A 27,259-nucleotide genomic window follows, 5' to 3' on the forward strand; every position below is an offset into this window, starting at 1 on the left:
AGAATTGAGGGGGTCAAGGGATTGGAGGTCACGGTATAAATGAAGAGTCCCTACTCTTCATGTATATAAAGGAAGGCAGAAGAAGAGGTAAAAAGCCAACAGATTATGGTTCGATAAAGGGATTTCAGAATTCATGAACATGGAGATGTCTGTTTGTGAGTGACAGCAAGATCGACGGTATGGCCATCTTTGTGTGTAGCTAAGGTGGAGTGGAGGAGCAGCTCCTAAGAGATGGATAGGTTGAGAAACTGAACAGTTAGGGTATTTGAGGGAGAATCACTGCATTTTTAAGTGTGTATGACAGCAAGAGATAGGGAGGAAAGAAAAATCATGTCAGTTAACAAACTCATTGAGGAGGAAAGAATGACCTGGGGGTCTGTAGACAACAGGTACCAGGATTTTGGCTGGGTGGTAAGTATGGAGGAGAGGGGAGAACATGGAAGTGGCAGTGGGAACTACGGAGTATTCCAGTACCCCGCCCCAACCAGTGAGGTGAGAAGAATAAATGGATATGGCAGCCAGTACTGGAAAGAATGGCCAGGGACACTGTGTCAGCAAGGGGAGGCCAGGTTTCAGTGAGAGCTGGTAGATGGAAGAAGTGAGAGAGAAAAGAAGAAGGGAAGTTTGTTGCCTATAGAACAGGCAACTAAATAGAGATTGCAAAAACAAGATTAGTCTGATTTAACTTAATGAAAAGGCAGCACCTTAGAATTCAGTGAATTCAAGGTTGTCCTTTTCCCCTATATACTTATTTGTTGCTTCTAAGTATTCTCTACTCAGTGTCTAGGAGTTGTTAAACCTGAATCCTTCAGTGTGACCAAAAAAGGACACCTTCCCCCCACCCCATCCCAGAGTAAGAAAGGCTTTTAGAAAATATTTATTATGAAGAATGAATACCAAACATGTACTGGTGTTAACTTTATTTGGTCAATTCCCATAGAGGAAACTCCTAGGGAGGTGATAGGATCTGTAGTCTTAGTAGGACAGGAGATAAGAGAGAAATTTCTAATGAGAGGTATTATAGCTACTAATACCACTAGACAGACACACTGTAAATAGAGGTAGAAACAAGATGGTAAAGAAATCAACCAAAAGAATGCTGTCTTCGCTGGTTGTCTCTACTTCCTTATCCCACCCCACATACTTATTCCTCCCCAGTGAGATTTATTAACCACCAACCTATTTTTTCCATCTAGTGGTGTACTTCTCTACCCTCCCCCTATACCCTGGGAATAAAGAGGAAATTTACTGGTACCATGCAAATTAAAGCAGAAACTAGAACTTGATAGAATAAAATAATAGTGATAAATAATAATATAACAAATATTCCATAAATAACAGAATAAAACAATAGTGGTCCTTCATAGTCAACCTATAAATGTGTGAAGTAATAAACATAAAAATACAAAGCTGTGTTATATTCATTAGAATACTGAATGAAGCTATTATATTATCTATATTAATGTCTTAATGTGTGCAGATAAGGTATTTTCCTTCCCTCTGTCTTGGTCTACTGTAGCCATCTTCTGCTATTTTGATATTAAATAAAAGCAATGTAGTTTGTCTGTAGCCTTTTGTCGTATTTCTTCTAACATCTCTTTACACAACTAAATTTCTACTTTCTCCAACCAGAACTGGGCATGTACTATTAGCAGAGCTGTGAAGTGGGCTAAATTTTAACTTAGAATTATGCAAGAAAAGTGATTCAACAGACCTAGCAATCCCATTATTATGCACGGACCCTAACAAAGTCAGGCAGAAACAAATATATTAAAATATCCATAGCAGCACTCTCTGTGGCAGAAAATAACCGGAAACAAAGAGGGTGCCCCATCATTTGCCAAAGGGCTGAAAAACCTATGGCTACCACTCTGTAATAGCCTGCTGGTGGGTCTGCCTGCCTCAAGTCTCTCCCCACTACAATCCCTTCACCATTCAGCCACCAAAGCGATTTTCCTAAATCAAAGGTCTGATCAGGTCACCCCCTACTCAATTAACTCTTCCAGTGGCTTCCTATTGCCTCCAGGTGCAAATACAAAATGCTCCTTTTGGCATTCAAAGTCCCTCATAACAGAGCCCCACCCCTACCTTTCCAGTCTTCTTACCCGGTACTCCTCAATATATACTCTTCCATCCAGTGACCCTGGATTTAGCCTCCTGGCTATTCCACGAACAAGACACTCCATCTCTCTACTCCAGATATTTTCTCTGGTTGTTCGCCATTCCTGGGACACTCTCCCTCCTCTGTTCTCACTACTGACCTCCCTGGTCTCCTTTAAACCCCAACTAAAACCCCACCTTCCACAGGAAGCCTTCCTCAAACCCCCTTAATTCTAGTGCCTTTCTTTTGTTAATTATTTCTTATATATCCTGTATATAGCTTGCTTTGTATATATTTGCATGTTGTTTCCCCCATTCAATTGTAAGCTCCTTGAGGGCAGCGACTGTCTTTTGCCTCTTCATGTATCCTTAGCATTTAGCACAGTGCTTGGCACATGATAGGTACTCAATTACTATTTATTAATTGATTAATTAATTTTGTTTGGAGGTAAAACATTTAATAAGGCTCCACTTAGTCTTGGCATAGTAGGATAGTATGTTGTAGTAGGTTGAATGTTAGACTGAAATCAGGAAGACCTGAGTTCAAATCCCATCTCAGTGTTGTGTAACACTGAGCAAGGTACTTCACCTCAGCTTGTCCTCCTCCAGCAAAATGGGGATAATAATTCCTACCTCACAGAGTTATTGGGAAGATGAAATGGTGTGACGGACATATTCTGAAAACCTATAGGGATGAGCTATTATAGGATCAAAGTTGGGAAATTAGTTTTCAAATGAATCACTGAAAATGGCCAGCCTGTTATAGCTTCCATTGATAGAACTTACATTGATTGAGCTTTGCTTAGGGCCCAGTTTTTCAACCAAAGCAGAGTTTTCTTTTAGAACACTTAAATAACTTATGCCACACTAGGTATTCTAGAGAATATTAACTAGTAGTTAAGTATCCTTAAAGACAAAACACACCAAAAAAAAAAAAAAACAAACAAACCCATGAAAGATGCTGTGTCACCATCTGCCTTGTCCCTACACTCCAAGGATCACACAACCTTTCCCTCTGACTGGAAAGTGGGACCTGTGCTGTCCCCCTATTAGAATGTGAGCTCATTGATAGCAGAGACTGGCTTTTTCTTTCTTTCTGTTTTTGTATCCCAGTGCCTGGTGGAGGGCTCTGCATACAGTAATCGCTTAATAAATGCTTTTGCACCAATTCATCCTTCTTCATTCAGGTGGCAGCATTGATCAGAAGAAATAGGAGAGGTAAGTACCCGGGGAGGGAAGGAAAAGGAATCAGATGGTACACAGTCTAGTCTGAAAGGGCCGAAAAAGGATCACCCCTCTGTGCCTCAGTTTTCACATCTATGAAATGGAAATCATCTATGTCACAAGTTGTTACGAGGATCAAATGAGTTAACATGTGTAAAGGACTCTGCAAATCTTAAAGGGCTATATAAATGCTAGCTACAAGGCCTGGGCAAGGAGGAAAGGAAGAAAGGAAGAAAGGAAGGAAGGAAGGAAGGAAGGAAGGAAGGAAGGAAGGAAGGAAGGAAGGAAGGAAGGAAAGGCTAAATGAGGGTGTATATATAATATAATATAATATAATATAATATAATATAATATATAATATATTAGTATATAAGGGGTATTCTACATTCCAAAATCTTATCTATTGCTTTGATCTATATTCTATGCTCCTTTCCCCAATTATTCCAGATAATTAAGAGTTAACTGCACAAACACAGCTAAGATATCACTAGAGAATAGAGCCTCCATCCTCTGGGCAGCAACTGTGGAATGTAACCAACCCTTCAAGTCCCTAAGAGTAAACACACCAACACCCACCTCTAACAGCTAGGGATGTAACCAGCCACTTGATTTCCTGAGTAAACACACCAAGTCCCAGCTCATGTTTGCCAGGGACTCATGTAGCCTAAGGGGCATTTAGAAATAAATTGTGTCTTTGAGAATGCTCAAGGAAAAAAGGTACAATTAATGAAAGATGACAGATCACCAGCAACTCTCCCTTAGTAGGGGCTCAATGTCTTAAAGATAGACAGACAGACAGATCGATAGACAGACAGATAGGTTGAAGGCTAGAGTGCTAAGATTTTATAAATGTTTTTGGCACAGTGAGTCCAATAAGGTGCCAGAATTTCTTCCTAACCTTATTCTAAGTCTGAAATAAAATAAATTGTATTACAAAGGAAACCAACTATATTGAAATGCAATTATCAAAATTTTTTAAAAATATATTTTAAAAACAAGTTTATAGACCCCAATAAGACCCCCATGTTTTAAGAGGAGCAACTGTAATTTCTTTCTTGATTTTTTTTTTGGGTCATTTAAAGTAGAATAAGTTGTTTCAGTATGCAGCTAGGATCAGGTAGACTGATCTTCCTGAGTTCAAATCCAGCCTCAGACACTTACTATCTGTGTGACCCCGGACAAGTCACTTAACTCTATTTGCATCGGTTTCCTCAGTCGTAAAATGAGCTGGAAAAGGAAACAGCAAAGCACTCCAGTATCTTTGCCAAGAAAACCCCAAATGGAGTCACGAAGAGTCAAACAGGACTGGAGAGGAGGAGCACATTGTGTCAATAGAAGACACTGGACACAGGAGAACTAGCAAACTGTGTATTCAGCTGTAAAATCATAACTTGGAAAAAGTCAGGCAGTTGGCAGGATCCTTGTTTTTCAATGTCAAATCCTCAGCCAGTTCAAGAGGAAGGATCAGCACAAAGGAACCTGGAGAACAGATACTTGTGAAATTGAAAAATACTTCGTGATCACAGTTTTGGTACTCGACAGATCCTTCTTTGTGCATAGTTCTTGAAAGCCAAAAATATCCGAACAACCCTTTTACAGTCAATATGGCATCCTGGTAGTGCCTTTTTTCTTTATTCAATTATCTTTATTCAATTAATTGAATTAGGCTTTGGCTATGAGTTACAGGAGATATTTACACACAATCACCTTCTAATTGTTTTATCACATTTTACTGTGTTCTCCACTGACCTTAACAAGTCCTGAGAAAGGATCTGAATGATGCCCACTGCCCATAATACATTGCTGAGCATGTCCAGACGACTGACCCAGTCTGAACATCAGATGCAGACCGCACAGAAAACGTGACACACAGAAACTCATGTATGACAAACTAGGGAATGAGCATTAAGTCACCAATCTGATCCCTGCCCTCCTCAAGAAATTTCAATGACTCCCTTTTGCCTTGAGGATCCCACACAAACTCCTCTGATATTTCAAGCTCATCAGAGCCTGGTCACTTCTTACCTTTCCAGTCTTCTTCCACTTTTCTCTCCTCCTCACACTTGCATCCCAGCCACAATGGCCTGTTGATGTTCTGCACTTGATAGGTGTGGCTGTTCCCTGCACTAGACCCTCCATCACCCAACTCTGGGCATTTTCACTGGCCATCCCCTGCACCTGGAACTTTATCTCTCCTCATCTTCACCTCCTGACTTCCTTCAAGTCTCAGCTAAAATCTCACCATCTCACTGATGCTGAGTGAAGTAAGGAAACCAGGAGAACGTTGTACACAGTAGCAGCCACATTGTGTGAAGACTAATATTGATAGACTTAACCCTTCTCAGCAATATAAGGATCTAAGACATCTCCAAAGGCCTCATGAGGGAAATGCTATCCACATCCAAAGAAAGAACTATGGAGTCTGAATGCAGATCGAAGCATACTATTTGCTTTTTTTTTCTTGTTTTTTTTTTTTGTTTCCTCTTTCTTATGGTTCCTCCTATTGGTTCTAATTCTTCCTTACAACATGACTAATGTGAAAATGTTTAATAGGAATGTATATGTAAAGCCTATATCAGATTGCGCTCCATCTTGGGGAGGGAGGGTGGGAAGAAAAATTAAAAACTCAAGAGTGTATGGAAGCAATTGCTGAAAACCAAAAATAAATTAATTTTCAAAAATGGCACTCAAAAAAAATCTCACCATCTGCAAGGAAGCTTTTTCAATCCCTCCTTAATTCTAATGCCGCCTCTCTGTTGTTTTACCTCCCACTTATCCTATAAATATCTTGTTTGTTGCTTGCATGTTGTTTCCCCCATTAGAGTCTTTTACCTTTTTTGGTATCCTCAGTGGTTAGCACCGTACCTGGTGCATAGCAGGGATTCAATTAATTGCTTGTTGACTGACAGACACATAATATACTCCATTTCCCTTGGCCACACTTTTGCACTAGCTTTCTCCCACAACTAAAATGCATTCCCTTCTCATCTCTGCCTCTTGGAATCCCTGGTGATTTGGCTTAAGAGCCACCTTCTTCATGAAGCCTTTTCTGGTCCCATCAGTCATTAGGGTGCCCCCCTCCCAAAACTAGTTTCTGTTCCTTTTATATATATTCTGCATATACAGTATAGGATTAGGGGTGGAGTTAGGGTTAAGGGTAGAGTTGGAAGTAGGATTAGAATGTGTACATGTAAACTCCCTGAGGGCAGGGGCTGTTCCACTTTTGTCTTTATGACTGTGTCTATGCTGATTCATGATCCTTGGTTGTATTTAAGGCGCTGTCAAGTGAAAGAAGAATAAGATTTACCTCTAGTGGGCAGGGAAGCAGTTTTCATTTTAAAGTAAAGAAGACCTTAGCAAGTAAGGCTGTCCAAAAATGAAAGGAAATGCCTTTGGAAGTAGTAAGTTTATTGTAGTCGCAGACACTGTAGAAATTCAGCAAGGGGTGGAAGGTCCCTTCTGATTCTACAACTCCAGAGCATTTGAAATGATTTGGCTTACAAAAATGCCATAACAAGGTACACCACTGAAGCATGCTTATTCTTAATTACCCACTCCAATAGAAAACAGGGGAAATTGGTAGAACCCCCCAAGCCTTATTTTGGAAAACCAATTGTAAGACCCACCAAAAGGAAGCCAGGTTGTTTTGCTACTCCCCTTCTCATACTTCCTTCTGACCACTCTTTGACTAAGTAGTGAAATGACCTAGAGACCAACTTAACAAAGGAAGTGTGTGGGACAGCGACCCCAACCCAAATTAAACTCAGAGACTTCTCAAGGTGGAAAGCAAGGGTTACCTTTATTACAGTCTCGGGAGACTCCACCCACTACAAAACAAGTCTCCACCCACCACTATCCCTTACCCCCTTAACTGGGGGTGGGCTTACATTCTAACTGGGAGGTGGGGCTTACGTTCTAGGCTCGAAATTCAAAGACAAGGAAAAAGGCCGAATGCCAAGGGCAAAGGGCAAACAGCTTAGGTTGGGGGTGCTTAAAAACAGGGTCTGAGTTGGGGAGGATTTTGAAAGTAGTAATCAAGAATTATTTGACCCTTTGAGGAGCCTTCACTTCTGAGAGTTCATTTCTCACCCTACCTTCTGAACTCATTACCTTAATTACACTGAGAAGTCTTCACTGGGACATCCCATTCAGAAGCACGAGCATTTACAAAAAGCTGTTACAAAGCTTTTAAAAAATTAACAGAAGTACTTAAATTGTCATAAAGGAACTCTGAGTTCAAACAGAGCAATTCAGAGTCAATTTTACATGATGATTTACTAGAGTGGAAACTCCTTGAGGACAGAGACCCCACTCAGACTTAATGGGTTCACGGAAACACAACAGGCATTTAATACACATTTTACAGAATGAAAGAAGACTTCTTGACTTAAATGGTTCAAACACTTAATAAATTTCAACCTCATTCCCCCACCCCACTTCTATTGTTGAAAAACAACCAGCATGCTATAAATACTCAAGAATTTCTGGAATTCCTAATGTGTAAAGGAATGTTCAAGCTTAAAATAAGGTTCAAGCTACGATCCTGACAGGGAGAGCCCAGGCTCTTAGTTAGGTGACAAAGTAAATTGTGAATAAATTTAGACAATGCTTTAAAAACATGTTGTTGACTTAAATTTGTGAATGGGGTCAGATAAGAGATAGCAGACTGACCTGGAGTTTCACAATGGCTGGAGTGATAATCACAGAATCAGAGAATATGAGACCTGGAAGGAGCCTAGAAGATCATTTAATTCAAGTTTTTCATTTTACAGATGAAGAAACTGAAGCAGAAAGGTAAAGGTTACAAAAATAAGTGAGTTGTGACTAAAACCAAGTCTTCTGATTTCCAGGCCACTGTCATATCCAATATGCCACAGTGCCCAGAAATCTCACTCCTAAAAGACTGCATTTAAGATCACACCTAATACTTGGTAAAATAAATACCAGTAATCACAGGAAGCAGACCTTTGGGCTTGTATGGAGTGTTTACAGGAAGACGGGAAAATATCTGAAATGGTAGGCAGGTCCAAAGAACAGCAGAAATTTCCTTTGCAAGTCAAAGTTTAAGGCTTTTGACTTTTGACCAGAAACTTGAAAAAAAAAGACTGACGATAAGGTGATGGTTACCTAGAATGTGACATTTGGAAGGAGTGAATTAAAGACCTCAGCAAACACTATGGTATCTTCCAGTTTAAAGCCTAAATTTCATAGGCAAGAAGTGACAGACATTCCTTGGAAAAAAGAAATGCTGGTTATGAGGCAATGTTTTTTTCAAACACCAAGTATATGATCTGGTCTTTAACCAGTCCATGTAAGTACAACTTTGACTTCTTATATGAAGCGTTATTTTAAAGGAGATTTTGTTTGACCAATTCAGCTTTAAAAAGCCCCATCAATTCTCCTTTCTCATCTTTGATCCAGAGACTTCAGTGTAATCTGACTTCTCTGAGCTCTATTAAAGTTTTTAAAACTAATCAATTTATATAAAACTTTAAAAATCCCACCTAAACAAATATTTATATCTTTATATATAATTATATAAATTACAACTTCAAGAAAAAATGCCAGAAATTACAACACAAGCCCATAGGGCGTGGGGCCAAAATCAGCCAGTCATTTGACTCTGGCTGTCCCCTGACTGTTTACACCTTTACAAGGTGGGTGGTTCTCTGCCCTCCACTTACAGCGGTCAGCTTTTAATAGCCTTCCCATAAGGAAATCTCTGATTTTTGTTCAAGTTCTTTGAACAAAACTCACCTCTTGAACTAACAAAGTTATTACATCACTTTGCAGAAGGGTTTTTTGAAAATACTATTTCGATAGTCTCTTGAGGCCATCATCTAGAGAGGATGGAATCAGTGTCGAAGTTCTTCAGGAGTAAGAGCTCTGGATGAGAAGTCAGTCCCAGGTGGTACTAAAGGCAAAGAGACAAAAGATGGGTCAGAGACATTTTCCAATGCCAGATGTCACTCCAAATGCGAAACTTACTAAAATGACCGTAGTCAAGGAATCAGCCTAGTCTTTCCTTTGCTAGGACTGCCTCACTGAGTCTGTCCCTAATATCTCAGAAGAAAAATGAATTTTGGAGACAGGAAAGTTTCCCGATGTGTAAACAAACAGGTAACAACAGAAATGAGTGAAAGGTGAGAGAACACAATTATTTAGAGTTGAAAGCGATTTCAGAGGTCAAGTTCAACCCTTCCCATTTTACAGAGGAGGAAAGAGACTTGCCTAGGGTCATACAGCTAGTGTCTGAAGCAAGATGGAGACTTGGATCTTCCTGACTTTAAGTCCAGCCTTCCCGGAGAGCAGCATTCTGCTGCCTCACAAAAGTGACATAGCTGGGTTAGAAATGCTATTGGCAGAATGAATGTCTGAAGTACTCTCATGATGCTCTGTGGCTCTAGTCCTGTTACTGTGCAGATATATTCAAAGAAACCAAATCCTGCAAAGGCTAAATCTTAAAGCTTGTCTACTGATGGTCTCACCCATCTTTCTTTTTAAGGTGGAGCCTCAATGGATCCCTTAGGTAACCCAGACGGAGGCCAAGCATGAGAGAGCTCGTGGTCACACAGAAAGGTAACCATTGGCTCGGGTAAGTTCTTTTTACCCCCTACCAAATTCTTTCCCCATCTCTTTTATTTTCCTTTTTCTTATCTTTGCTGATGGTTGATGGTTCTGCAGATATTGCCAGAGGTGCTAAGGGCTATAGAAAAATTGGTGGTCTGTACTAGGATATTCGGATATCGGTGAGCACAATACTAGCCTGATCAGGTCTGTGGTTTAAAACAGGTTGTGAGTTCAGTGTGAATTCATGTTGTATATGGAATGAATAATCTTTTTCACAGTAATGTGCTAGAGGAATTCACAGGAGTTGAATAGTCTTTTTCAAAGGAATATGCTGCTAAATATGGTAGAATGGCTCAGCAAGTGTTGGGGGTAGGGCACTTTGTCAGGCACCAATGAGCTAATTTAACTATACTGACTCAATCCCCTATCCTTGATATCATCAAGGGGGGCATTTGGCCCATGGACTCCTTCATTATTGGAAAGTGAGCACCCCTAAAATCAGGTAGTCTCTGGGAGAATGGGTGAGACTCATTCTTTATCATTCTTTCATATATCATTTCCCTGCTTTATTAGTGAGGAATCCAGAGCTCACAGAGTAAGTTCTCAGGGTTGTTGTGTTAGAGACAGTATTTGAACTAAGGTCTTCCTGACACTGCCTCTGGTTCTGCCTACCACCACGTGCTTCCCATTAGTCACAACATAAAGCAACTGGTCTACTGTGTGACTAATTAGGACATGGGGTGGTATAATGGAACAAGTTCTGATTTGGATTGAGACCCAGGATCAAATCCCCCAGTTCAGCAGAACTTATGCCACTGCATGATCTAGGGTTACTTTACTTCTGAGCCTCAACTTCCTCATCTATAAAATGGTAATATCATACACAATGCCTACTCCAAATACAAGGAAATGCCTTATAAAGCACTTTTAAAATTGGGGTCATTGTTATATCTGCTTTACAAAAAAACTCTAAGCCCCGTTCATGTCTTTGAACAGTTGAATGTTCTGAAATCAAATCATTGTTGTCGCTGCATTCACAGGTGAAGACAGATGTGACTCACCAACCTTGTCCTCTAACCCTTTTGAGCAGCATGCGGAACAAAGGGTGGAGGGCATTTTACTGGGAACCACCTCGGAAGATGTTTCTAGCCTGAAATTCTTGTTAATTTGAGATTTTTTTAATGGAAATGTTTGCTTAAGAGACTCACTCAAACCACAAGTCAATCAGGTGGACAGAAAGGAATGCACTTTCCTGAAGGGTATCTCCTGCAGGGTCACTTCTAACACCCAGCTTTTGTAAGAAAAGCAGGACATATCAGAGGGCCACAGACAAAAAGGGGAAAATGGAGCTTCTGCTGACCCAAAGGAGTTGGTTTTTTTTTTTTTTTAGGCAATTGGGGTTAAGTGACTTGCCCAGGGTCACACAGCTAGTAAGTGTCAAGTGTTTGGTCTGAGGCCGTATTTGAACTCAGGTCCTTCTGACTTCAGCGCCGGTGCTCTATCCACTGCGCCACCTAGCTGACCCAAAGGAGTTATAAATGTCCAGTTAGGGCAACTATTTTTGTGTCTTACTGATACCGTAATCACAGAATTAGAATTAGCAGGGAAGGGAGCTTTGAGGAGGGCAATGCCCTTTATTGAGGTCTATGGTGTCCAAGGTCACATAGGGTTCTGTGATTTAAGATCCTGGGCTCTTTCCCAGAACATTGTTCTCATCAAGCACTTTTCCCACAACCACCCTGTGATATGGATAGCGTAAGAATCATTCCAATCTTACAAGTAAAGAAGTGAGGCCCCCACCAGGTGCAGGGAACTGAACATGCCCAGATCACACACAGCTAGTAAATAATTGGGGCTGGGATCTGAATGTGTCCGAATTCCAACATCAGTGTTTTCTCCACTACTTCACACTGACTCTTAAGTGGAAATAGCAAATTCTGTTTGTGTTAGATTTCTTTGAGAGCTCACATTTAAGGAATCAGACTCTTAAAACACATTTTTAAGAATTCTTTGCTATTTTCACTGACATCTTTTATAGGATTAAAACGCCTGCTAATCTTTGCAGTTCTTCATGTTGCTGCAGAAAAGAGGATTCAGTGTATGGCAGGGAAAGCCTTCACTTTATGTAGAACCGCACATCTGAGTCTTCAAACCCAATTAGCCAGTGATCTGCAAGTTCGACCTGGCTGGTCATGTGCTGACTGCAAACAGCTCATTCTCTGCATTTGATGGGCCAGGTTTCTCTACCAGTTCTAAATAAAGACAGCTTTATTTTAGATAATAAATAGTTGAAGTTGGAGTATGTCTACCAATGTGGAGTCACTAAGGCCCCTTAATAAATTATTATGGTGGGGAAAAAAACACCCAAGAAAACAAATTGGAAAAAAAATTTAATTACAAATCAAAATTACATAGTGTTTCATGGTCAATAAAATTACTGAAAATTTCACAAAGAAAACTAACTACCAGGGACCTCCTAGGAACCCACAAGAAATCGCACAGAACTCAGACAGTCTCCCTCATCATGGACCACAGCACAAGGGTGTTCAGATACATTGGAAGGGATCATCATCTAACACAAGAGTGTTTATTAAGTGTCTACTATGGACCAGGCACCATGCAAGGTGCTGGGGGTACAAAGACAAAAAGCAAACAGTCTTGGTTTTCAAAAAGTTTATACAATGGTTCCAATACATAAATGGCAACTGTTCCACCCTCTAAATATACATTAATTAAAATGCGACTTGCATAGTGGTTTCGGAAGATTTGACTTAAATGTTTATAGTCTGGGAATGAGAGTTTTTCTCATTAAATTGGGAGTAAGTTTTCTACCCATCAAAAATCTGAGCCTGTATAAATGAGTTTTTGTTTTATTTCATCACCAGCAACTTTGATTTGGGTTCCTGAATGTCTGTGACTAGAACGGCAGATTCAAGCAGCTGAGGCAGGAGAGTTGATGGCTCACGGTACCATGCCAAGAAAACACCTCCCTCCACTGGGACTTCCCTCCCAACAACCACCAACACAGCCTTGCTGTGTGTGCTCCCAGATCTGCAGAGGGTGCAGCCAGTTTGGGAGGATGGAGGGTGAGGGTGATATGCTACATGAATGCAAAGCCTGGGCTGTGTTCAGAGGCCTATACACAGCATCTATGACCGGTACGGGACTCTCCTTAGTGTTCTAACTGTGCAGGTATCACATGAGCCACAGTCCATCTTATCTGTACCTGGGGCTGAGTGCAGAGTATCAGAATGATGCTGTCTGGACTCAAACAGGGGCAGACCATAAACCAAGTGGGGCTCTGGAGAGAAAACTCCAAGAATGCAAGTCCCACAAATTGTCAACCAGAGGAACCAGCCTCTAATCTGTGGCCAAATCTTTTCCAACCATGAAAAAGGATGTTAGAGACAGATCTCTCAAGGGAGGAAAATTAGCAAAAGTGCCTGACTGGAGAGCATGTACTGACATGTACTGTATGGGATATTAGCACTCCTTCTTCCCTCTTTGTGCCTTACAGCAACACATTTGGTGAAGGGAGGAGATGGCCAGGCCAGGCTTTCAAAGTCAGAGTCCTACCCACTGCAAAGGTCCAAGGCTGATGGCAGAATAACATGCTTTTTCAAGAATCTTCTAACTCAAGAGAGCAGCAGGAAATAATTATTTTTTGGAATAGCTAATGTAGGAATTTATTTTGACTACATATTCATTACAAGGTTTTTTTTTTTGGTGGTGGGGGGACATTGGGGTTGTGTGAGGGAAAGTTGATTTTTATTCATTGAAAAAATTTTATATATTTTTTTAAAGAGCCTTTCTTGGTCTACCAAGTTGATGAGACCATAGCTAACATCCATCATCACCATACCATCAACAGCTATGAATATTGTCAAAGTCAGACCCTACTCCCTACCCCCTTTCAGGTGCCAAAGGATAAGTGTGAATGAACTGTCTTGTACTAACCTTAGTTTTACACGAAAGGTGTTAAATCAGAATCCTCCCCAAATTGGAAGCCATCTCCAGCTTATAAATACAAAGAAATGTGCAAATGCTTCCTCATTCCTACCTATCATCTATTAAGAGAGTTAAGGTGATGACAGGATGAGAAGTCTGATCCTGCTTAACCTTGCTCTGCTTCCTATGTGTACAAGTGTGAACAATCAGATGACAGCCCAAGGAGACACGTTTTTTTCCAACCTTCACATCTAGTAAGTACGGAATCGCTCTAAGCAGCTTTGGCCATGGTTTCTGTTTCTGTTTTTTTTTTTTTTTGTAAGTAAAAATCAGAAAATGAAAGGGTTTCACAGTAAAGGGGCACCTAAATATAGACCCCGAGAGGAAAGTCAAAGGAATCTGCCTCTACTAGAGGTGACTGCTCTGTAGCTTAATGTTGGGACCGTAATTTAGTTGTTAATAGCAGCAAAATTCAGCATTTTAAAGCCCACATCTAACCCCCCCCACCTGGATGACACCCACAGTTTAAAAGGGGAAGGTCACAAGGTAAGCAAAAAAGAAAAAAAATTCCGTACTTTTAACACCTTTGCAGGACAATCACCCCCAAAATACACAGTGGACCTTGGAAAAAAACAAGGGGATCCCGAAGCTTTGTGCAATGGCACATACATGTGGCTAAGTTCACACAGTAAACCATAGAAACACACTGGCTCTGATGGCTACCTGCGCAGAACAGACAGGCTAACCCACTGCTTAGCTAGTGTAGCCGCGGCCGGCAGCTTCTTCAGTCAGCAGGGCTTTATTGATGCTTACCGTCTGTCCACAGTCCAAGAAGGACAAGCCCAAAGCAATCAGACATTGCCAACCCTGAAAGAGAAGACACAACGGTCACTCACTCCTGCCCTGCCCACACTGCTTGTTTCCCGCTGGTTTCTGGCTCTGCTCCAAGTCAAACCCGTGCATACCACCCCCGGTCAGCACAAGCCTCTCTCTCCTTCCCTCCCCCTTAACTGCCACCCAGCCCTACAAAATCTGCCTGAGCATGGCTCCTATTTTTCCCTAGTCTACTACTAATCTGGAACTCTAGGCAATGACCAGCCACGTCTCTACCTTGGTGTGTGTCTGGTCTCCCCCATCAGACTGAGAGCCTGCACATACCAGGGTGCCTATAATGGGGAGGGGTTGGGGCAACGAAAAGCTGATCTCTACAGCTGTTTCCATTAGCTAGAGATAAAGGTGAACAGCAGGCTACTAGCCAGTCAAACATACTCGCCCAGGCTTTATGGGGGAGCTGTCTGGGATTGGCATTGTTCCTATACAGACAGCGTCTCCACTTCCTTCACCTATTTGGCCTCTCTTTCATACACAGTTACACATGTACACGTATACCTCCTTATCGCCCCAAGGACTCCCGTATTCGAGAAGGACATTCTCTTTCCCCAACTCATTTGGCCTCAGCTTGCCCCAGAACTGCTGGTTCCTTTGGGTGGGGTGAAGCCAAGAGAGAAGGGAAGTGTTCAGGGAAGGGAATTCTGGCAAAAGGGGCAGATGGCGCAGACATTCGTCTGGATCTAACCTCCAACCCCAAGAACAAGCTCCTCTACAACCTCCAACAGGCAATGGATGGAGAGATGGCACTGAACTGCTTCCTGGCCTAGTCTGAAGCCTATGGACTTGGTGAATGGAGCAGTCCAGGGACCAAACTTATTTCTGGCTGCGATAAGAAGCCGGGCCCAGCCAAGAGGCCAGGAAAGCATTTTATGGAGCACAGCTCTTTGGAAGGGGTGACCCTGGAGGGAACACAGCAGGATGGAATATTTGGGCAGGGTCCTTAACCCTTTTTGGGTTATGAAGCCCCTTGTCTGCTGAAGCCTATGGAACCCTTCTCAGAATAACGTATATTGCTTAGATTCATAACTGAAGAAAATGCTAACTTTAAATTACAAGTTAGGGAAAATAAAACTATTCCAAGGTCATAGGCCTCCTGAACTCTATCCAGATAAAGTACCCTTGCCTTGGAGGATTCATTATGAGACAAAGGGAACGGGCAGGGAGGCTGTGCTCTCACTGCCAAGACTCCAGGTAAACCAGGCGAGATAACGGACTAGAAGGTCCCATTCTGAAGGAAAGCGCTCGAAGGCCCTGTTCGTGGCTTCTCTTTTTGACCCACAGGATGGGTTTCCATAAAACTCTCTGGGGCTCTTGCACCTTTGTGGCTGTTAATCTTTGACGGGAGCCAGAAAGGAAACTACAAGGAAGAGGCTAGAAGGGGTAGGTCTTAGGAGCCAAGGTAGAATTTCAGGGAAAAACTTTTTTTTACAGCTAACTGATCTTCAGACAGTTTCCTGCAAATCTTGCTAAGGGACTGGGAGATTGAGCAACATATGCAACACTGTGTCAATTCTCTCTCTCCAAACTTTGGATCCAGCTCCAAGCCTCCATGACCCTGGGACCTATGGCTCCTTCCCCAAACACTCCTTGGAAATCACTCACCAGGTAAAACACAAAACAAAGATAGGCCACAGAGATTACAGCAGCCACCACATACAGCGCCACGCTCTCCAGGTCTCGAACATAGACAACCACAAAGTACATGTTGATGCTACAGATAAGAAGAACGAGGATCCCACCTGCGATCCTCCAGCCCCTGCAAAAAAGAATTGGTTAATATCACTGAAGAAATGGTTGTCTCTTGGGGCAAGTAAGTGGCACAGTGAATATAGCACCGGCCCTGAAGTCAGGAGGACCTGAGTTCAAATCCATCCTCAGACCAAATATGTGGCACTTACTAGCTATGTGACCCTGGGCAAGCCACTTAACCTCAATTGCCTAAAAAAAAAAATTAAAAATTAAAAAGAAATGGTTGTCTCATCCTAGCCAGTGATCTGCAAGTTTCCAAAACTGGGGGAAAATTTTAATTACAAATCAAATTCACATAGTGGTTCATAGTCAACAAAATCACTGAAAGCTTCACAGAGAAAAGATAAAAGATTTTTCATATTCAAAACTAGACAAGGCAACCAAGGAGGGCCATTGGCTCTGTGTGAGGGACCACAAGGGCTCATCATAGAGAACAAAAAGGTGATAGGAATTACAAAACAAGCTGTAATTATTCTTAATGTGGGGGATGCCCTCAAATACAGAAAAGAGTCTCAAATATCTAAGTGCCTGTCACAGGAGTACAAGAGTAAACTAAACAAGGCTAAATTGTAACTACATCTGGGTGGACATTACCTTTGGTATCTAGTCCAGGATAAGTTTCCTTTCCTGCCCAGAATGACCATGAACAAATAAATCAACAAACCCCCACTCCATCCAAAGGCACAGTCAAGAAACGTTAACTCATGGGGCAGCCAGATGGCACAGTAGATAGAGCACCGGCCCTGGAGTCAGGAGGACCTGAGTTCAAATCTGGCCTCAGACACATAATGCTTACTAGCTGTGTGACCCTGGGCAAGTCACTTAACCCCCATTACCCCCCAAAATAAAAACAACAACAACAACAAAGAAAGAAACATTAACTCAATCTGTTCCTAGACTGAATTAAAGAGGTGCCTCTCACGTGAAGATCTCACGTGACAAAACCAGAGAAAAATGACTTTGCCCTGGACTCTTGTAATCGCCTCCTGACCCTGAAGTCTCCCCACACAGCTACTCAGCAAACTCCTGTTTTTCCCTAGTACATGCAGGATCCAATACAAACTCTGGACAGTCAAAGCTCTTCAAGGCCCAGCCAGAACAGCACACTTTCTGCCCCGCCTCTATCCAGCCAGGGATGCACTCGCTCCTTCCCTCTGCCTCTGAGCATCCCCCCTCCAGACTCAGCTCTGCTCCACGCTCTGCAGGAGGCCCTGGGCTTCCCAGCATCCTTCCCATTCTCTCGTATCCATTTTCCACATATCTCTATATGCACAGTAGAAGATGAGTTTCTTGAGGACAGAAACTGTTTTGCTTTTGTTTTTGTACCCATGGCACCCACTGAGCAGTGCCTGACCCAAGCAGACACTTAACAGATGCTTGTCCAGATGCCTAAGTTTGAATACTTCATGCTATCACCTTCCACCATGACCAAGAACAGAGAGCTAACTACAGTAAGAGTGCTGAGGCTCTCGGTACAATTCTCCACTCTCCTCATGGACAACAAGACTGAGAGAAAAGAGTGGAGTACAGAGCTCAATTCTCCTCTCTGGAGCTGAGAGATACATCCCTTCCACCTGACACTCCTTTGGCTATTTGAGATCACATCTTAGTCTGGGTTCTTCATCAGACACCAGTCTGGGTTCTTTGGGGGTATCACTCTCTGTTCCTTCAAATTATCCAGTAACTGACCACTACTCTGTAAAACAAGCCCAAGGGGTTCACCTAGTGCCTTTCACCTGAGATCCCAGGCTCCTCTGAAACCCCAGGCCTCTCTTTGGCATACCTACTCCAAGTGACCTCAAGGTGCTCATTCCACCTCTGGCCTGAGAGCTCCTTTATAACCATAGACAAACACGGGTCAAACTAGAGGCAGGAAGGAAGAGATTACCTGTGAAGACACAGGTATGAGGAACAGAAGGACTGAGCCATCAAACTTTTACCAAACTAATTCCATTGTAGACAATTCAAGAACAAATCTAACATCTTGGGCCAGATGGAACTGTCAACTGATGAAAGAGCATGGCCTAATTCCTGGTAAGTATACATGGAAAACTAGGAGTACTAAAAACTGGTATCAACTTTGCAGTTTTGCCCTTTGACATTGTATGCTCTTGCACGTTTCCCTGGAGTGCAGCAAAATTCTTAAGAAACCTAAAAGACAGGCTGTGTGCTCTTTTCAGGGAGCAAAGAAAGACCTTTCCCACTGGCCAAGCCAGATGCTAAGGCTCCTCAGGTTAGGAAAGCAATGACATATAGACACCAGAAAGAAGACAAGGTAACCAAACCCTGGGGGCTCAAGTGACGGGCAGCTATGGCAGAAAGAGCACTGCACCTGGGAGTCAGAAATCTAGTCTCCAGGCCCGGCTCTCTCTGCCACTAACTCACTGGACAGGGCACGCTTCCCGTCCATAAAAACAAGGGCATTGAATCTGATGCTGTCTAGGGACCTTCCCAGCTCCAGTATGCTGTGAGTCTGCTCTTATGAATGAGGACCCAGCCTGCTGTGGGGAGAGCAGCCACAGAGTTCAAGTTCAGGGGAGGCAATGGCAATACTGAAGGAAAGGGGCTTGTGTAGTGTGCAGAAAAGAAGTGGGGCACAAGAGCTGTTATCAAGTGTTTGAAACAGAACCAGGAACAACGTGTGGAAGATACAATGAGGCCAGTGTAGGCTTGATGTCAGGGAAAACTTCCTAACAAATCGAGCTGTCCAAAAACGGAATGGGAGGAGAAATGTCTTCTCCTTGGCAGAAGCCAGACAATCTCTTGTCAGGGGGGTCATGAGGGAGGGGCATCCTTTTACAGATGCGTGAGACTAGATTGGTCTGAGGGCCCTCATGAAGCTCAAATTCTGTGACTGTGTTATTTTATTCTGAAAATGGAGCAAAGCTCTGCATTATACCCTCACACAGGGTTTCCACAGAGAAGCAAGTGAGACACCTTGAGATTTAAGTGCCTTGAAGGCGACAGGACAAAAAGAAAAAGAAGCTGTCCTCCCATTGCTACAGCCTCTGAATGCAAAGCCAGGAGGATCTTTGACTCCCTGGCACCGAGGTCAGCAGGAAGCCCTTTACACCAAGGAAGTTCTGTTGGGGAAAGGCAGACAGGACGAGCGAGTTTAAGGGTTCCTGGGCAGAGACTGCAAAGGTTCTTTAGTCAGGACCCCAACCCGCCAGGTCAATTTTCTTTTCCACGATCACTAATGACTTCCTCATCCTCAATCTAATAACGACCTCCTTCCTGTCCCCATCTTCCTTTCTCTGCACTGTGCACTCCTGATCATCACCACCTTCCTGATACTTCCAACCCCTGGCTTCCACGGCAGGAATTCTCATGGTTTCCTTCCGACCTCTCTGACTCTTTGTTGGTTCCACAGAGTATTCCCAGTCCTGTCCTCTTCTTGTTCCAGTCTCGCCCACTCCTAAAAGCTTCAAGTTCACCTCTGGGAAGGTGACTTCCAACTTTATGTCTCTGTCCCCAACTGCCAGATCCAGCCCCATGTTTCCACCAGCTGACAACACCTGGATATTTCACAAGCTCCTCAAACTCAACGTGTCCAAAAAGGAACTCATCCTACTCCCCCAAACTTGCCCCTCCCAGTCACCTAGGGTGGTGGCCTCAGAATGCTGACTCTTCACACCCCCACCATCCAATCAGTGACTAAGCTCTCTCAGTTCCACCTTTCTACTCCCACTGCAGCCATCCTAGTTCTAGCCCTCATCTCTTCTCAACTAGATGGTCTGAACAGACTCTCTCCTGACTCTCTTACCTTTAATTCACCCCCTTTAGATTTATCCTTTACACGGATACTCTCTGATGCTCCCAACATACCACTAATCACTTAATTCTTCTACTACAAAAAAAGACTTCTGTGGCTCCTTCCACCAACTGAACCAAGTAAAGAGGTGCTTACACTACTGGTCATGTACTTACTCAAGAGGGTTCTGCCTTACCTCTTCCATCTCAGGTTTCACTACTATTCTTTCACATACTTTCTATTCCAGCCAAGCCAGGCTCTACCCTCTGGAACCCCTTCTTATCCTACCTCCTCAAGGTTCCACACCTTGATCCAAGCCATCCCATCCCCCATGCTGGGAATGGACTACCCCAGCCCAAACCCTGCATGTTGAAGTCACTCCTTTCCTTCAAAATGCAAATAAAGAACCAATCCTGCATGAAGCTTCCCCTGAACTTCCCAACTGAAAGCAATTTTCCTCTTCAAATAGTCCTATGCCTGGCCAACTTGTTTAAACAATAACACATTTTCCCCTTGCATCACAGTCATCTGCGAACATATCTCTTCTCCCCACATACATTCCTGAATTAAACTGTAAACTCCTCGAGAACAAGGTCTGAGTTGTTTTTATCTTCCCCCCAGTACCCAGCATAGTGTTCTGCCCTGCACATAGTAGGTCCTTGAATTAAATTTCTCCCACATCATCACTGAGGTCAGGGCCACTACAATCAGGGCCCAGGGAGAAAAATGTTCTCTGCATTTCAAAGGGTGGGTCCCCCCCTTCCCTGCTCACCCTGCAAAAAAAAAAAAAAAGTATTTGATCCCTAGAATGATTCCTTCTACTAGGGTCACTGGGTTAAGACTATCTCCCCAAGGACACTGGCACTTCTGATGGGGGCGGGGGGGGGAGGGAAGGGAGCCAGAGGGAAATGTCTATGGCATACTCACAGTGCATTGGCAAAGTCACTCATCACTGGACGCAAACTGGTAAATGTGAGGATGGGGATGAGGGCAAAGGGAAGCTGAAAAAGAGAAATCTCATGAGAGAGGGGTCCTAAGTATCTGAATCATTCCAAAGAGGAAGTGAGTGGTAAGCCAAAAGCAGATGAATAACATACTCAAATCATCCCTATGCCCGGCCCCCTTTCCACTCCTCCAAGACCTACCTAATTACCACCACTTAACACTAATTCCTCCTATTGTTCTGACACACATCCTTGCTCCACTCCCCAGCACTGGTATGTATGTATGTATGTATGTGTGTGTGCGTGTGCATGTATACATACTGCATAAGCACCATTACCTCAGCACTGATCTTTTGAAGAAATATATTTTACTAACACAATCTTTACAGATTCCCTTCAATTCAAGAAGCAAATTTATTAATCACCTACTGTGTGCCAAACATTGCGCTAGAACTGAGCACAAAAGTCCGTCCTCCAGGAGTGCAGGTCTGCGCAGTGACATGCATGATGACAACTTAATACAAAACAATTTTCCCAGAAGGCCTGAGCAAGCAGAAGGAGTAGGCTAAGTCTCCTGTAGGTGGCAGCACTTACAAGGGGTTCTGGGAGGCTCAGGGGAGTCGGGGGAAGAAGGCCAGAGAAGGAAGGCTGGGGACCAGTATGGCTGGGATGGGCAGCGCGTAAGGGACAGAGACAGGCAACAAGCCTAGAGAAGCAGGCTGGAGCTGGAGGGTGAGGGGCGGGCCCTAAAAGCCAAACAGGGGACTCTGTGCTGATCCCAGAGGCAAGAAGGAGCCCCTGGAGCAGAAGACAAAAGAAAACAATGGAGCAACACAGAGACTGAGGCTGACACAAGGTATGTAACATCCTACCCTTAGGAGAACATCTCTGCCTCAAAAGATGAGGCAAGGCCAGCAGCTATTTTGAGCCCCACTATCCTTATGCATATTTACTATGCCAGTCCCCATTAAGCACACATCTCTATTAGTTCACACACTAATTGTCCTCTAGACTATGAAAATAGTGCACACTTAATTAATACCGTACCTTCTTACTTAAAAAATATTTTCTTCTAGAAGGAGAAGGGGAAAAGAGAAGGGCTGGGGACATAAAATAGAGGGCAGATTAGGGGAAGGGCTATTCAGAATGCACACTGTCTTAGGAGGGGAGGGGTGAGATGGGTAGAAAATCTGGAACTCAAAATCTTGTGGAAGTGAATGCTGAAAACTAAAATTAAATAAATGGAAAAGGGCCCACATATACAAATAAAAAACACACTTTCCTCAAACAAGCCCACAGAGATGTATGAGTGTGGAACATGGTCCACATGGAAAACACGGAACAGACTGCTTTGATTATTTGCTAAACTGATTTCTGTTTTTGGTTTTTTTTTGTTCTTTGTTACAAGGGATGGCTTTTGGGGAAGGAGATGGAGAGGAAATAAAAAACAAAAGGTCTCAAGACATTTTTAAAAGAACCCTATGTGGGCGTGTCATTATCATCTCCATTTAATAGATGATGAAACTGAAGCCCAGCGAGGTGAACAACATGCCGAAGGTTGAAAGCCTACTGCAGAGTAGTAACTGGCAGAGAGCCAACTTAGGGGCTCCATTCTTTCCACTGCTGCAGAGCTGCCTGCCAAGATAGGGACCTGGTCTGCTCCGTCTCCATCACTCCCCAACCTCCCAGACAGGGTCCCAGCTATACCCAGGGACTGGTCAAAATGCAGAGTGGCTCTCCTCTAAGTGCCTGGCCCACGGTGCTGCCTTCGGGGAGGCTGAGCCCAAGCCAAAGCCACCCGTGGCTGCCTCTTCACCTGTAAACTCTGCAGCACATTCAGGAAGTCATTCATCCCTGTAAGATGCTCCACGTCCTGGAAGACTGCGACCAGCAGTGTTGGGATGATGGCAATAGAACGTGTCAAGATCACTCGGGCAAACCGTGACCACCTTAGGTTCAGGAATCCCTGGGCAGAAGAACAACAGCCCAAGCTAAATATCTCCTATCACGGCTGAACCAGGAACAGAGGGGAAATGCGGGGAAGAGATGAGAACAAATTAAAGTTGCGAACCTGTCTGACCTTCCTCACCTCCCTCCTGCGCAAGAACAGCACATACCTCCATGACAAACTGGCCAGAATAGGTCCCCGTCATGGTAGAGCTCTGTCCGGCAGCCAGGATGCCTATGGCCCAAATGTAGAGTGCGGCAGGCCCAAAGTAACATCCTAGTACCACTCCCTGGAGAAAGAGAAGGCAGGAAAGAAAGTCAGGTACACGCTTCAGTTCATGTTCTACTTCCACAACAACTAAAGAACCACTTTTCCTGGTTTCCTCTTATCGGTGTGGTCATCACTATGTACCCCATCCACATAAGAGTGTGAGGTTCGGGACTTTCAAAGAAATTTAAACAAAGAAATCTTCCTTTCCCCAAGTTTTTTTTTTAATTATTTCTTGGCTTTTTTTTTCGTGAGGTAATTGGGATTAAGTGACTTGCCCAGGATCACACAGCTAGTAAGTGCCAAGTGTCTGTCCCCAAGCTTTTGATTTGAAAACTAGCCTTCACCTGTGCTTCCACCCACTTCCCTAACCCTTCTCATCCAACTCGAGGCTCTTATTGCCTGTTTTTTGCCCTATTTTTAATCTCCTTATTAAAATTGTCTATCCCCGTCTGATCAGCTGCTCCTTTAATCCCCACAGAGAATCAGGAGCCTGACACCTGTACTTTGGAAACACAGAAGTGGATTTTGGCCAAGGTGGTAGGCTCTTAAAGAGGTTTATGCAGAAAGACCTGCTCCCATGGACTTGTGACCTTATGCAAAGATACTCACCCCCTTGTAGAGGTCCACAGTCAACGCAGTATCGTTTAGAGGGAAGAGGTCACTGTTAGGACTGCTACTATTGACGCAGATTTCATGCTGGAATCCAAAAGATAAAAGAGTACATTTTCTTTTCAGAGATGAAAAGGGAGAAACAGGGCTGAAAGGGAAGACCCCTACTGCAGGCTGCACCAAAGTCATTATAGATAATACAGGTAATAAAAGGATCTGCCTGGACAAAGATTGGGAACTAGCCTGGATCAGCAACCAGGACACTGCATCTCCCTTCCAATGACAGCCTAGCTTCTCCAAGTTATTACTATCATCAAAAATATTTACTGAATGTGAATGTCCAATACAAAGAAAAAGCCCCTGGCCTCCAAAATTGTTTTTGTTAAGGACCCCCACACCAGCCCGTCTCCTCTCTGCCTGTCAGTACTTCAGATCCTATCTCTACTAAATTAAATGTTTCACTTCATTTTCCTCTTGGCAGCACAGTAGACCTTCCAGGTACCAAAAGATGGCCTTTAGCTTTGTGTTACGAATCTCAAAAATGTGCTTTGAGCTCCCAACTTCTCTATGGGCCAGGATACTTCTCTAGCCCAAAGGTCTTGTCCCATAATTACAGTACCAAATCCTAGGTACGCTGATTAAATCAAAACCACAGCCATGAGCCAAGATCTTTGGTTACTACTGGAAATTATAAGGGTAAAACACTGAGACTCTTGGGCTGGCCACTCATGACCTTCAATGCTGCCTCCAACTTCAAAGTATTCCCAACATTAGGAAGAGAAGGATTTCAAAAGGCAGAGCTGTGGAGTATGCTATAGGCAAGGGGGAGGGTGTGAGAAGACTGGAAAGAGAGGATGAAGCACAGCTCTGGAGGGCTTTCAGTGAGAGGCTTGGAGATTCCTATTTTATCCGATTTCCAAAAGGGAATTGTTACAGGTTTGGGGGTGTGACTAGGAGAAAGGGAGGTGTTAACATGCTCAGAATTGTTCATTTGGAAGATTATTTTGCTATCTGTGTGAATAATAGGTATGAAAAAGGAGACCCTGGAGGTTAAGGAAAATAATCCAAGCAAAAGGGAAAAGATCTGAGCTACGATGGTGGTAGTGTAAGTGGAGAGAAGGGGACAGATGCCAGACATCAAGTGGAGATCAAATCGCCTCAGCAACTGCCCAGAGGACAGGGGAGAAAGAAGGAGAGGGAAAAGTCAAAGATGACTCTGAAATTCTGAGCTTGAGAAGATGGGGGCACCATCAACAGAAACAGGGTCGGAGGACTGGGCCTCTAAAGACTGTAGAATTAACTTCTGGAGGCTGAGGCCTGGCAGCTGTTCCACACCATCAAGGCATCTTTACCCTTTCCCTTTGGCTCCTACAGCTCCTGTCCTGCCCTGGCTTTTCCTGCTGCTTTCTCCTTGTCTCCCTGGGCAGGCCAGCCCCCTTGTTCCCCAAGCACTTGCCCAGAACTGACCCTCAACCTTGATTCCGAGGTCTTCCTCAGCACTTGGCTCACTACCCCACTCGCTGTGGCCCACAGTCACTTACCACTTGCTCGTTGGTTTCGTTATAAAAGGCCTCTGCAAAGACTGAGACGACAAAGACGTTGATGATGAAGGAGACGAAAAGAGCAATGGTGGACTCAATGAAGAAGTACTTGTTGGCTTCTCGGACCTCCCGCTTGCTGGCCCTGTTCACCTGCCTGGACTAGAGAGGACAGACAGAGGTGGCCATGAACTTGGTCAGTGGAAGTGGCTAAGGGAGGGGCCCAGTGATATAGCAGGTGAATGACCTGAGGTTACGAACAGCAACACATTCCAACAGTTAACAAGCAACTATTAAGCACCTACTTTGTGCTAGGCACTAGTGACACAGAGACAAAAATGAACAAAACAGTTTCTGTGCTGAAGGAGCTTCCATGTTATCAGGAAGAAAAAACATGTGCCCAAATAGGTACAGATAAATAAGTAAAGTAAATAAAGTAAGAAAAAAAAAGTTAAAAAAAAATGTGTAAAAGAAAAAATTATTAGTGGAGAAGGCACCAAAGGGGGCTCCTTAACCTGGGCTCCATAAACTTTGAAAAAAAACCTGTATTTCAATATAATAATATTTACAGCTATCATTTATATAGGGCTTTAATAAGGTTTGCAAAGTGCTTATTTTACCCCCACAATAACCCAGTGAGGGAGGTACTATTATTTGCCCTCACTTTACAGATTAGGAAACAGAGAGAGGTCAACTGACTTGTCGAGGGTCACACAGCCAATAACAGCCAAACTGAGGGCAAATTTGAACTCAGGTCTTTCTGATATCAGGTCTGTCCCTCTCTGCCTCAGTGTCTATATAACTGGCTTCCTTTGTAAGCTTATGCATTTTACTGTCTGCATTTAAAATCATTCCTCCGAGAAGGGCTCCACCCAATTATCAAAGGAGTCAGTGACACAAAAAAAGATTAAGAACTTCCTGTAGTACAAACTAGGGGGAGACGGAAGATCAGGGGAGGCCTCATGGAGAAAGCGGCCCTAGAGCTAAGCTCTGAAGGCAGCGGGAGGATTCTACAAGATGGAGGGAGGAGGGAGAGTTCCATGCCCAGAAATGGGAGACAGGACACCGTGCTCTCTCACAAGTGAGCAAGATGTCTAACCTCCACTGGGTGCGTGAAAGTGAGAATGTGTAAAAAGTCCAGGAAGGAGCCAGTCTGCGAAGGGCTTTTAATGCCCTTGTCAGGTTTATTCTTGGTTATGCCTCTAAACCAGAGCTGTCAAACTCTCAGGCAAGGCCCAGGAAGCCACAAAACCATATTAAAATGTAAACTTGGAAACGTCCAACAAAATAAAAATATAATAAACACAGTGTCAGTCTGAGGCCGGCATTCTTACCTGGGTTTGACGTTTCTAAGCTAAGCCAAACAATAAAGTCTGACAGAAGGAGGAAAGAAGGAAGGAGAGCAAAGCCAGACAAATCACCTCACTGCTCTGTTAATTTAAAGGATTTTCTCTGACACAAAGAGGATAACTGCATTCACACAGCTCCTGCTATGTGCCAGGCACTGTGCTCAACGTTTTACAACCAGTATCTCATTCGATCCTCACAACAACCCTGAGAGACAAGTACTATTACTATCCCCATTTTACAGTTGAATTAGTAAGAGTCAGGGGCTGGATTTGAACCCAGGTCATTCTGTCTCCCCTCCCAGCACTTTATCTACTGCACCTCAAGACTGAAGAATTGAAATAAATACCCTTCTGAGGAAAAAAAC

At 43.4% G+C, this 27,259-nt stretch overlaps 1 protein-coding gene across 1 annotated transcript in view; it reads right to left on the reverse strand.

The window, feature by feature from the left end:
- Positions 1-7,104: 7,104 nt before the first annotated feature.
- Positions 7,105-27,259, reverse strand: part of SLC11A2 (solute carrier family 11 member 2) — a 48,592-nt gene continuing 28,437 nt past the window's right edge. The window contains 8 exon segments of the mRNA XM_020966125.2: positions 7,105-9,238; positions 14,656-14,709; positions 16,336-16,489; positions 21,164-21,237; positions 22,997-23,146; positions 23,298-23,417; positions 24,008-24,094; positions 25,549-25,707. Coding sequence (XP_020821784.1) covers positions 9,161-9,238; positions 14,656-14,709; positions 16,336-16,489; positions 21,164-21,237; positions 22,997-23,146; positions 23,298-23,417; positions 24,008-24,094; positions 25,549-25,707 — 876 coding nt within the window. The 3' untranslated portion in view covers positions 7,105-9,160.

Source organism: Phascolarctos cinereus, unplaced genomic scaffold, assembly GCF_003287225.1.
Source record: "Phascolarctos cinereus isolate Bilbo 61053 unplaced genomic scaffold, phaCin_HiC Scaffold_1;HRSCAF=81, whole genome shotgun sequence".
Taxonomy (NCBI): Eukaryota; Metazoa; Chordata; class Mammalia; order Diprotodontia; family Phascolarctidae; genus Phascolarctos; species Phascolarctos cinereus.